This window comes from Nansenia antarctica (assembly GCF_963989245.1).
Source record: "Nansenia antarctica genome assembly, chromosome: 6".
NCBI lineage: Eukaryota > Metazoa > Chordata > Actinopteri > Argentiniformes > Microstomatidae > Nansenia > Nansenia antarctica.
Genome location: NC_137676.1, coordinates 69,479,941 through 69,492,572, shown reverse-complemented (window position 1 = coordinate 69,492,572; position 12,632 = coordinate 69,479,941). Strand labels below are relative to the sequence as shown.

The 12,632-nt window shown below is 45.4% G+C and overlaps 1 protein-coding gene across 1 annotated transcript in view; it reads right to left on the bottom strand.

The window, feature by feature from the left end:
• Positions 1–646: 646 nt before the first annotated feature.
• The window catches only part of LOC308160889 (uncharacterized protein), a gene marked incomplete at both ends in the record, with an annotated part of 70,390 nt that continues 58,404 nt past the window's right edge, over positions 647–12,632 (bottom strand). The window contains 5 exons of the mRNA XM_080534822.1: positions 647–695; positions 3,844–3,925; positions 5,848–6,027; positions 7,437–7,616; positions 8,819–9,037. Coding sequence (XP_080390948.1) covers positions 647–695; positions 3,844–3,925; positions 5,848–6,027; positions 7,437–7,616; positions 8,819–9,037 — 710 coding nt within the window. The remainder of the gene's footprint in view (positions 696–3,843; positions 3,926–5,847; positions 6,028–7,436; positions 7,617–8,818; positions 9,038–12,632) is intronic.

Below are 12,632 nucleotides of genomic sequence, written 5' to 3'. Positions count from 1 at the left end.
TGGAGCTGCTTATTACTGATGAGCTGCTGCAGCACATTGCAGATCAAACCAACCTGTATGCCCAGCAGTTTTTACAGGCACATCCCGACACTCTGCCACACTCCAGAGGGAGGTTATGGAAACCGGTGACAGTCCCAGAACTGAAACAATTCTTTGGACTCACTTTCATCACCGGTTACATAAAAAAGCCAAATCTAGAAATGTATTGGAGTGTGGATCAACAGGACGCCACTCCATACTTCAATAAAACCATGCCGAGGAACAGGTTCCAGCTCATCTGGAAGTTCCTCCACTACAACAATAATGCATCACAGGACGCCACAGATAAAATGTATAAAATGCGTCCTGTTTTAGATTATATTGTAGCCAAATTCAAAGAGCTGCATCAGCCCTTTGAAAGTATCTGCATTGATGAAGGAATGATGCAGTGGCGTGGCCGCCTATCATTTAAAGTGTATAACCCTCAGAAGCCGGTGAAGTATAGAATTAAATCCTACATACTGTGTGACTCTTATACTGGGTATTGTTTTAACATGAAGCCTTATGTTGGCCAGCATAACACACTCCCAGACACAGTGTTCTCCCTCCTTGACCGTCTCACAGGACACGGATACACACTGTACATGGACAACTTTTATAACTCTGTTCAACTGTGTGAGCAGTTGATCAAAGCCAACACCAACGTCTGCGGAACACTGCGAAAAAACAGGGGGGGAACCGCAGATCATAAGGGAGCCGACAAAGACCGACTTGGGTGTGGAGGGGAGGGTGGTGCGGCACAATGGCAGGGTGCTGGTTATGGCATGGCAGGACAAGCGTCTGGTGAGGATGGTGACAACCTGCCACCATGACAGCATGCAGAGGGTGGAGGTGTGGCAGAAGGAGAAGGTGGGTCAGCTCAAACCGGAGTGTGTTTTGGCATACAATGCCTGCATGAATGGGGTGGACAAACTTGACCAGAACATTGCATACTACCCATTCATTAGGAAAACACTCAACTGGTCAAAAAGGTTTGTGGCGTACTTGTTTCAGCTTTGTGTGTTCAATGCCTATGTGCTGTACAAGGCCAGGAACCCGGGGAAGTGCAAAACACACTTGGAGTTCATGAGGAGGGTGGCGAGGTCGTGGACTGAAAAAACCTATGTAGAGGAGGAGGAGGAGGAGGAGGGGGAGGAAGAGGAGGAGAGAGGAGGAGGGGGAGGAGGAGGAGGAAGAGGAGGTCCGACAAACCAGGGCAGCAAGACAGAGACCCAGACAGCAGGCTGGATGGCCGGATGGCCAGGCATGAGTTGGAACGCTTAAGGCCCACCAGCAATAACACACAGCCAGCAAGAAAATGTAGGGTCTGCATTCGAAGGGGTAAAAGGAGCGAGACCAGAATGTGGTGCAGGTCCTGCCATGTACCCCTGCACTCAGGAGAGTGCTTCAAAGCCTACCACACAGAAAAAAAATATGATTGAGTGATGATGATTCTAAATGTTCTAAATCTGTGAATAAATGTAGTTATTTTGTCATCAAAAGCCTTCTTCCTGTGTTGTTTTTATTGTTTCATAGAAGTAAACAACTTTTCAGATGTTTGAGGTGTCACTAAAACTAAAATATGTGGACGTCAGTCACCGTTTTGCTTGAATTTGCTTCTCTGCAGAAAAAGCTCGTTTTCTCTGTTTATTGGTCAAAATCAGGTGTTTTTGCTGAAACCACCCTATGTTCTACGGCCGATTTCTAAACACTCAAAGAGGCTAGAAACAAACTTTTTCTGATGAAAGAAGAGAGTCTAAAGTCTTGGTAGATATGTTCAATGTAGTCCAAAAAGTCAATATTTGGTGGGTCTTCAAAGTTCACCGAAAATGCCCCAAAAGTCTGGCAGTATGGAGCTCTCCGCTCTGAACATGGCTGGCAGTCAAAGATGTCAACCATGTCTCTATTCTCAATAATTTCTGTAATAATTGTACCAAATTGGGGCCAGTAACACTAACTTGTGTGTAAGTTATATGTGTGTGTGCAACCATGTTTTTGATATTGTCAATCGTCTCACTTGTAATAGGTGAGCTGTAACACAAATATGCCAGTGAGAAAAAGGAAAATGGACATAACAAGGAGCTTTTTTGGTCAAAGGGCAGCAGAGACAAGTACAGGACACAGGTGAGGTCTTAAAATACTAGTGTTTTAACAGTGCAGTTGATTTAGAGTTGAGAATAGCTAAATCTGTAATATTTTGTTTCTAAGGAGATTGAACCAGGTCCACCTGCTAGGAAAGATGTAGATTACTACCTACATACTGTAGCTGTCTCCTTTATTCATTACCTTAATGTAATATAAGTCAATTGTATAGAAACAACTCACCAAAATAGACTATTGCACAACTGATTTGAAACCCCCCCCTCAACCCCCCTATTCTGTACCTTGCCATGCCTTGGCTTTTGCTGAAATGACACCACTGGTCTCACCACTGGTGAGAGCTTTTGTGAGCCTGCATGTATGATGTGGCTCTTTCTGGTACCCCAACAATTCTTTGGGGCTCTTAGTCTCCAACTTGTTGGCCACCCCTGGGGCCTCATTTATAAAAAGGTACTTGAACGTCATCTTTGACTTTCACGTGAGCACATTTTTCTAAACGGACGTAAGCATAATTTATAAAACGAGCTGCGCTTGTTTAACATTGCGTACGTGCTTCCTTCTATAAATACCAAATATACTTTAAATTGAACGCAGGTGAATAGCGGCTCAAAGAAAAGCGGCTGAATTAAGCCAAGGGCTAAAATATAGGGTAGGCGTTCGTCTGGAAGCGGGAGAGGGCAGAGAAGGGTGATTTAACGTTTGATTACTAACCAGGCAAATGCTTGTACTCAAGTTGTAAAAGAAAATCATTTCTTAACTCATTTTCTCGGCTGATAACATCGTTAATTTTATTACGAGCCACATTCACTTAGCATGAATTACAGTATAGGCAGTGCGGCTCACATGCCTGTAATAACTCCGCATAACCAGTAGGTAATACCGGACGTAGAGCTACAATCGTTTCCAGAGCAGTGGTATGGTTACTCTCCTGTGTGTGTTCTCTGATGCATCTTCAGGCTTCCTCCTTCACTAAAACTCTTCCCACACTGGGAGCAGTGGTATGGTTTCTCTCCTGTGTGTGCTCTCTGATGAATCGTTAGTTGTCCTGCTTGACTGAAACTCTTCCCACATTGGGAGCAGTGGTATGGTTACTCTCCTGTGTGTGTTCTCTGATGAATCTTTAGATATCCTGATTGAGTGAAACTCTTCCCACATTGGGAGCAGTGGTATGGTTTCTCTCCGGTGTGTGTTCTCTGATGAATCGTTAGATATCCTGATTGAGTGAAACTCTTCCCACACTGGGAGCAGTGGTATGGTTTCTCTCCGGTGTGTATTCTCTGGTGAATCTTAAGAACTCCTGATTGATTGAAACTCTTCCCACACTGGGAGCAGTGGTATGGTTTCTCTCCTGTGTGTGTTCTCTGATGAATCGTTAGACGTTCTGCTTGATAGAAACTCTTCCCACACTGGGAGCACTGGTATGGTTTCTCTCCGGTGTGTATTCTCTGATGCACCTTTAGATTTCCTGCTGTATTGAACGTCTTCCCACACTGGGAGCAGTGGTATGGTTTCTCCCCGGTGTGTATTCTCTGGTGAGTCTTCAGACTTCCTGATTGATTGAACCTCTTCCCACACTGGGAGCAGTGGTATGGTTTCTCCCCGGTGTGTATTCTCTGGTGAATCTTCACACTTCCTGATTGATTGAACCTCTTCCCACACTGGGAGCAGTGGTATGGTTTCTCTCCGGTGTAAGTCTGTGGGTGTGTTTTAAGGTGATTCTTCCGCCTCGAGCTCCTGTGTTGTTGATGGTTTCCTGGTGTGGTGGAGCTGGGCTCGCTGTCTGAACCTGGGTTGGAGCTCTGCTGGTCTGTAAGAATAGGAACATATACAGGGTTACATAGGAAAGTTTATTTGTATAGCACATTTTATACAACAAGGGCAATTCAAAGTGCTTTACATACAGCATTAGGATATTAAGAAAGAAAAAAATATATAAATATCAACATTTAACAAGATAATAGGCAATGAATACAAATATATGAATTAAAGTGTTCTCTATCTAAGTATGTCCTCAGAGAGATAAACCTCTGCACCTCCTACAAGCATCGTACCACCATACAGGATTACGGTCAGATTATCACGGGGAGTGGCTGCACGGATGATGCAGAAGAGGTTGATTATCATTATAAAAAAAATTAAAAATAAAGTTAATATTTGAAAATGTATATACATTATATACTGTATCATAAATACACTTTATACACATATACTGTATCATGAATAAAATTGTATTCGTTCCATGAAAATCCGTTGAGGATTACAGACATAATCAAATGTAGGCTACTGCAAGTACTTTGCTGCGATAGCTATAGCGAGACCTACTGTACAGTTTATCATTCATAACTGTCTGTACATAGACATATAATATCCTATCACTACTGCGTATGTAACTGGGGTAAAACCTGTTATAGAAATAGCTTTATACTAGGTAGATTTAGAACATGTCAGGATACTGGGTGGTAGAACGCACTTATCTCGGAAAAGTCATGAAAGGAGGGTCCTGAAATGTTATCGACTTCAAAGGTAGAATTTATTTTTACTCACTAGGTCAAATGACCCCACCCATGGCTGTTCTAGTGTTAATGACCCCACCCATGGCTGTTCTAGTGTTAATGGCCCCACCCATGGCTATTCTAGTGTTAATGACCCCACCCATGGCTGTTCTAGTGTTAATGACCCCACCCATGGCTGTTCTAGTGTTAATGACCCCACCCATGGCTGTTCTAGTGTTAATGACCCCACCCGTGGCTGTTCTAGTGTTAATGACCCCACCCATGGCTGTTCTAGTGTTAATGACCCAACCCATGGCTGTTCTAGTGTTAATGACCCCACCCACGGCTGTTCGGGTGTTAATAAACTCGTTCAAAGCTCTGAATAATTGTGTGACAGTAGAGGGCAGTAGAGTGCAGTAGAGAGCAGTAGAGAGCAGTAGGGGGCAGTAGAGTGCAGTAGAGAGCTGTAGAGGGCAGTAGAGGGCAGTAGAGAGCAGTAGAGAGCAGTAGAAGGCAGTAGAGGGCAGTAGAGAGCAGTAGAGAGCAGTAGAGGGCAGTAGAGAGCAGTAGAGAGCAGTAGAGGACAGCAGGGGGCAGTAGAGAGCAGTATCGGGCAGTAGAGGGCAGTAGAGTGCAGTAGAGGACAGTAGAGGGCAGTAGAGAGCAGTAGATAGCAGTAGGGGGCAGTAGAGAGCAGTAGGGGGCAGTAGAGGACAGTAGAGAGCAGTAGAGTGCAGAAGAGAGCAGTAGGGGGCAGTAGAGAGCAGTAGGGGGCAGTAGAGAGCAGTAGGGGGCAGTAGAGAGCAGTAGGGGGCAGTAGAGAGCAGTAGAGAGCAGTAGAGGGCAGTAGAGAGCAGTAGAGAGCAGAAGAGTGCAGTTGCTATTCCTAAAATTGATTTTCTATCATATTTCTCTCTTGTCTGTTTTTATTATGTTTTATTCCCCAATTTTGTAAACTGATTCACTTACTTTAGACAAATATAGTAAGTCACTTTGGATAAAAGTGTTTACATGTGGCTGTCCTGTAGTCCAGGACTGGGTTAGATTGGGGATAACGGTGTTTACATGTGGCTGTCCTGTAGTCCAGGACTGGGTTAGATTGGGGAACTAGCCCTGATATATCAACCCCACACAGCGGGAGAGAGCAGGACTGTCAGACGATAAAGGTACTGACTGACTTATTGGCAGCATTGGTTTTACAACAGTGCAATGACACTCACCAATAACAAAGACTTACCATCCATCTCACTGTCTTTCATCTCCACTCTTCCTCTGTCCTCTTGATTCACCATCACTCCCTCCTCCCTCCTTTGGTCTCCTCCATCCTCTTCTTTCACCATCACACCATTCTCCTCTACATCCTCTTCCTCCAGCTTCACTGCCACCATCTCTGGACCCCAATGTGGGCTTTTCAGGGCTGGAGAACCACAGCCAGATCCGGGGGACTCTGTGGACTCTGGTTCATACATGGTTACCATGGTTACATGAGCTGAAGAGGATCTGCGGCTGGAAACACTAGGTCAAATGACCCCACCCATGGCTGTTCTAGTGTTAATGACCCCACCCATGGCTGTTCTAGTGTTAATGGCCCCACCCATGGCTGTTCTAGTGTTAATGACCCCACCCATGGCTGTTCTAGTGTTAATGACCCCACCCATGGCTGTTCTAGTGTTAATGACCCCACCCATGGCTGTTCTAGTGTTAATGACCCCACCCGTGGCTGTTCTAGTGTTAATGACCCCACCCATGGCTGTTCTAGTGTTAATGACCCCACCCGTGGCTGTTCTAGTGTTAATGACCCCACCCATGGCTGTTCTAGTGTTAATGACCCAACCCATGGCTGTTCTAGTGTTAATGACCCCACCCACGGCTGTTCGGGTGTTAATAAACTCGTTCAAAGCTCTGAATAATTGTGTGACAGTAGAGGGCAGTAGAGTGCAGTAGAGAGCAGTAGGGGGCAGTAGAGAGCTGTAGAGGGCAGTAGAGAGCAGTAGAAGGCAGTAGAGAGCAGTAGAGGGCAGTAGAGGGCAGTAGAAGGCAGTAGAGAGCAGTAGAGGGCAGTAGAGAGCAGTAGAGGGCAGTAGAGGGCAGTAGAGAGCAGTAGAGGACAGCAGGGGGCAGTAGAGGGCAGTAGAGTGCAGTAGAGAGCAGTAGAGTGCAGTAGAGAGCAGTTGAGAGCAGTAGGGGGCAGTAGAGGACAGTAGAGAGCAGTAGAGGGCAGTAGAGGGCAGTAGAGAGCAGTAGAGACCAGTAGGGGCAGTAGAGGGCAGTAGAGAGCAGTAGAGAGCAATAGGGGGCAGTAGAGAGCAGCAGGGGGCAGTAGAGAGCAGTGGAGGACAGTAGAGAGCAGTAGGGGGCAGTAGAGAGCAGTAGGGGGCAGTAGAGAGCAGTAGAGGGCAGTAGAGTGCAGAAGGGGGCAGTAGAGAGCAGTAGAGAGCAGTAGAGAGCAGTAGGGGGCAGTAGAGAGCAGTAGAGGGCAGTAGAGGGCAGTAGAGAGCAGTAGAGAGCAGAAGAGTGCAGTTGCTATTCCTAAAATTGATTTTCTATCATATTTCTCTCTTGTCTGTTTTTATTATGTTTTATTCCCCAATGTTGTAAACTGATTCACTTACTTTAGACAAATGTAGTAAGTCACTTTGGATAAAAGTGTTTACATGTGGCTGTCCTGTAGTCCAGGACTGGGTTAGATTGGGGAACTAGCCCTGATATATCAACCCCACACAGCGGGAGAGAGCAGGACTGTCAGACGATGCAGGTACTGACTGACTTATTGGCAGCATTGGTTTTACAACAGTGCAATGACACTCACCAATAACAAAGACTTACCATCCATCTCACTGTCTTTCATCTCCACTCTTCCTCTGTCCTCTTGATTCACCATCACTCCCTCCTCCCTCCTTTGGTCTCCTCCATCCTCTTCTTTCACCATCACACCATTCTCCTCTACATCCTCTTCCTCCAGCTTCACTGCCACCATCTCTGGACCCCAATGTGGGCTTTTCAGGGCTGGAGAACCACAGCCAGATCCAGGGGACTCTGTGGACTCTGGTTCATACATGGTTACCATGGTTACATGAGCTGAAGAGGACCTGCGGCTGGAAACACTAGGTCAAATGACCCCACCCATGGCTGTTCTAGTGTTAATGACCCCACCCATGGCTGTTCTAGTGTTAATGGCCCCACCCATGGCTGTTCTAGTGTTAATGACCCCACCCATGGCTGTTCTAGTGTTAATGACCCCACCCATGGCTGTTCTAGTGTTAATGACCCCACCCGTGGCTGTTCTAGTGTTAATGACCCCACCCATGGCTGTTCTAGTGTTAATGACCCAACCCATGGCTGTTCTAGTGTTAATGACCCCACCCACGGCTGTTCGGGTGTTAATAAACTCGTTCAAAGCTCTGAATAATTGTGTGACAGTAGAGGGCAGTAGAGTGCAGTAGAGAGCAGTAGGGGGCAGTAGAGTGCAGTAGAGAGCTGTAGAGGGCAGTAGAGAGCAGTAGAAGGCAGTAGAGAGCAGTAGAGGGCAGTAGAGAGCAGTAGAGAGCAGTAGAGGACAGCAGGGGGCAGTAGAGAGCAGTATCGGGCAGTAGAGGGCAGTAGAGTGCAGTAGGGGGCAGTAGAGGGCAGTAGAGGGCAGTAGAGAGCAGTAGATAGCAGTAGGGGGCAGTAGAGAGCAGTAGGGGGCAGTAGAGGACAGTAGAGAGCAGTAGAGTGCAGAAGAGAGCAGTAGGGGGCAGTAGAGAGCAGTAGGGGGCAGTAGAGAGCAGTAGGGGGCAGTAGGGGGCAGTAGAGAGCAGTAGAGGGCAGTAGAGTGCAGTAGAGCAGTAGAGAGCAGAAGAGTGCAGTTGCTATTCCTAAAATTGATTTTCTATCATATTTCTCTCTTGTCTGTTTTTATTATGTTTTATTCCCCAATTTTGTAAACTGATTCACTTACTTTAGACAAATATAGTAAGTCACTTTGGATAAAAGTGTTTACATGTGGCTGTCCTGTAGTCCAGGACTGGGTTAGATTGGGGATAACGGTGTTTACATGTGGCTGTCCTGTAGTCCAGGACTGGGTTAGATTGGGGAACTAGCCCTGATATATCAACCCCACACAGCGGGAGAGAGCAGGACTGTCAGACGATGCAGGTACTGACTGACTTATTGGCAGCATTGGTTTTACAACAGTGCAATGACACTCACCAATAACAAAGACTTACCATCCATCTCACTGTCTTTCATCTCCACTCTTCCTCTGTCCTCTTGATTCACCATCACTCCCTCCTCCCTCCTTTGGTCTCCTCCATCCTCTTCTTTCACCATCACACCATTCTCCTCTACATCCTCTTCCTCCAGCTTCACTGCCACCATCTCTGGACCCCAATGTGGGCTTTTCAGGGCTGGAGAACCACAGCCAGATCCGGGGGACTCTGTGGACTCTGGTTCATACATGGTTACATGAGCTGAAGAGGACCTGCGGCTGGAAACACTGGAGGCAGAAACAACGCAGGTCGATTAGACATGACAGACAAACAGTTCACTGAACTCCCATCTAGACTGACAGGACATGTCCTGCAAATGCAATAATAATATTACTGATGGTATTTGCTGTAATTAAAGGGTCTGGAAAGTAAACATTAAATGGTTCCAAATGTGTCCAGGAAAAATGTTAACACATAATAAACTATGAAAATAATCTTCTAGTTAAGCTCTACTTCCTGGTCAGACAGTTCCGAGGCTGTGTGGGCGTGGCCTTTGCACGTTTGACTGGCAGCTCCCTTCCAAGACAGCTTGCTGCCTTATCATACATGACATTCATCTGTTAGACGTGCTTATAGTTCTGCCCTTTAACTACCTAATGTTTAATTTCCAACTGTTTAATTACCAACTGCCCTTTAACTACCAACTGTTTAATTACCAACTGCCCTTTAATTACCAACTGTTTAATTACCAACTGTTTAATTACCAACTGCCCTTTAACTACCAACTGTTTAATTACCTACTGCCCTTTAACTACCAACTGTTTAATTACCAACTGCCCTTTAATAACTGTTAAGCTATTGTTGAAATGTGTAAATACTGAGCTAATACAATTACAAATGGACTTATGCACCTGCAGTATGACTCATCATATCAATTCAATGACCACCATTAGCATACTGTACACCTGGCACCCTATGGTGAATTATTGAACAGGATACTTGTGGACAGGATCCACAGCATGTGTTAGCGTTAGCAGCATGTGTTAGGGTTAGCAGCATGTGTTAGCGTTAGCAGCATGTGTTAGGGTTAGCAGCATGTGTGACTTACTGATCAGTTGTAGCACAACGGTGTTGGTCTGGTCTTCTAATTCGCTGCTGTATTTTCACAATATCCGCCGTGTTTAGTTTCTTCCCACACTGGACGTAGCACTGGCGCATGTCCTCATGACCACAACTATGTTTCCTTTGCTCAGAGGTTTGCCCTGCCGCTGTCCTTCTCTGCTGCTCCTGTAATCCAATCACTGAGCTGCTCTTGTGACCACCTGACTCAGGATGTGATTGGTCAGCTCTAGCGCAGCCTGTGGTTGGCCTTTGCTGAGAGGAATTCCTACCATAGCACTCTTCGATCTTGACCTCCTGACCTCCAGACTTGACCTCTGAACTGCCGTTACTGTCACTATCCATGTCATTACTGTCACTATCCATGTCATTCGCTGCTTCAGAGAGGTGACACCCTGACGTATCTCTTATGAGCATCTCATCTTTGGCCTTTTGGTTTTTGATAAAGTCCCGTAGAAACCTGTCCCACGGTGTGTCGTACTCTTCTTTAATGTTGGGAGAGTGATGGTTCCTGTGGGTGGGAGGTGGTGGTGGTGGTGGTGGCTGGAGCCTAATAAGATTGTCCTTCCGGTGGTTCTGTCCTTCTGTCTCTGCATCAGGGGACCCAAGGTGTGTCCTCTGGCTCTCTGACACTGAATAAGCAGAAGCCTCCATCTCTCTGCCCAGATGGACAGTTCACAATGCAGGGAATCCTACCAACACAGATGATCAAAATATCAAAACAGAGTGACGAAATGTAATCAAAACATTGAACATTTCTTTGTCCAGAATTGGAAAACAGTAGCCAAGCTACAGTTAGGTCCATTTGGACTCTTTGACAGAACTGTTGTTATTTTAGTTGTTTACCAAAACATATTCAAGTTATAGTCATAGAATGAATATGGCCTTAAAGTGCAGACTGTCAAACACCCTCTTTAATTTGAGGGTATCCAGATCCAAGTTGGAGGAATGGTTTAGATGTTACAGCTCTTTAATACATGGCCCCCTCCTTTTCAAGGGACCAAAAGCAACTGGCCCAATGACGTGACGTCCAAACCCCTTTATGAAGTGAAAATAAGGAAAATGTTTATAAAAAAACATTTATTGAATCTATTAATCTCTGTTTATTAAATGATATGAAAATGTTTTGAGGGTGTAGCATAGCCTAGTGTTACTGACATGCTGGACACCCTCACTGCCTTACAAAGGTCAAGAGCTATTAGACTCTTTACTCACAACATGTCATACCGGATAACTGGCATGGGGAAATGTTAGAAATTAAATAAAACCTAAAACCTCTCTAACCCTAACCCATATATTTAAATATAACAAACAATATGACGTCATAATAATATGATTGTTATGCTCTGAAGCATTCTGTCCTAAACTGGCAGTCAGCCACAATGTCATCCGGGATGACAAGCAGTCTGAAGCAATTTGATGACATGTTATCAGACAGGACGTTACACAATGATGACATGTTATCAGACAGGACGTTACACAATGATGACATGTTAAGACAGGACGTTACACAATGATGACATGTCATCAGACAGGACGTTACACAATGATGACATGTTATCAGACAGGACGTTACACAATGATGACATGTTCGCCTTGCGAATCTCAAGACAAACCAGGTTCACTTTATTTCCTTTATGGTGTTGTTAACTTGTTTGGAACAGATCACGAGTAGAACCTCTGAGTTCTCAGACTATTTATCAAACAAAGGAACAGTTACAAGAGCAGCTGCTGCTGGTGGTGAGGGGCTGGCTGAGGTGAAGAGAGCCTCACCCCCTGGCTCTGCCATGCCAAAACCTGCTGCTGCCAAAAGCTGCAAGGCCATCAACGGCCTAATCGTTTAGAACGCGTCACCACCAGGTGGCGACTGTGACGTCATTCTAGTGTTTTTAAATCCTCAGTTTTGGCCGCCATTGGCTAAAAGCTGTAATTTGGTGTGTTAATGTCATTTTATGAAGTTTTAATATGTTTTCAGGCGAGAAAGTAACCATATATATTCACAAAATGTATCCGGTTTATCAAAATAACCCGTTTATATATCTGATCTGACGTTTTTTTCCCCACTTCTGGGGGGGAGCTGGAGGTAGAGGAGGAGAGCAGATGACACATGTAGGTTGTGTCAGCAGATTAACGTGTGTATCTTAAACTGCGAAGACAAATGTCATCTTCTTGCACTTGAATAGCATTAAGGTTGATGCAGGCTCACTAGTCAGCTATATAATATATAACATTTTATATGAAAACACATGCTAATTTCACACGTAACTCGCTCCGCTAACGTAGTACGGAGTTGGCTAGTTAAACCACATCAGAGCACCTCGGGTTGGGAGAGCCCTATAAGACCCCGACTAGCTTCACAACCTCGCTAACTTCACAACCTGGCTAGCTTCACAACCTCGCTAACTTCACAACCTGGCTAGCTTCACAACCTGGCTAGCTTCACAACCTGGCTAGCTTCACAACCTGGCTAGCTTCACAACCTGGCTAGCTTCACAATCTGGCTAGCTTCACAACCTGGCTAGCTTCACAATCTGGCTAGCTTCACAATCTGGCTAGCTTCACAATCTGGCTAGCTTCACAATCTGGCTAGCTTCACAACCTGGCTAGCTTCACAACCTGGCTAGCTTCACAACCTGGCTAGCTTAGCTAGCTCCACAACCTTTCGAACTAGCTAACTTGGATAGCTAGCTGTTATAGCTAGCTGTTATTAGTT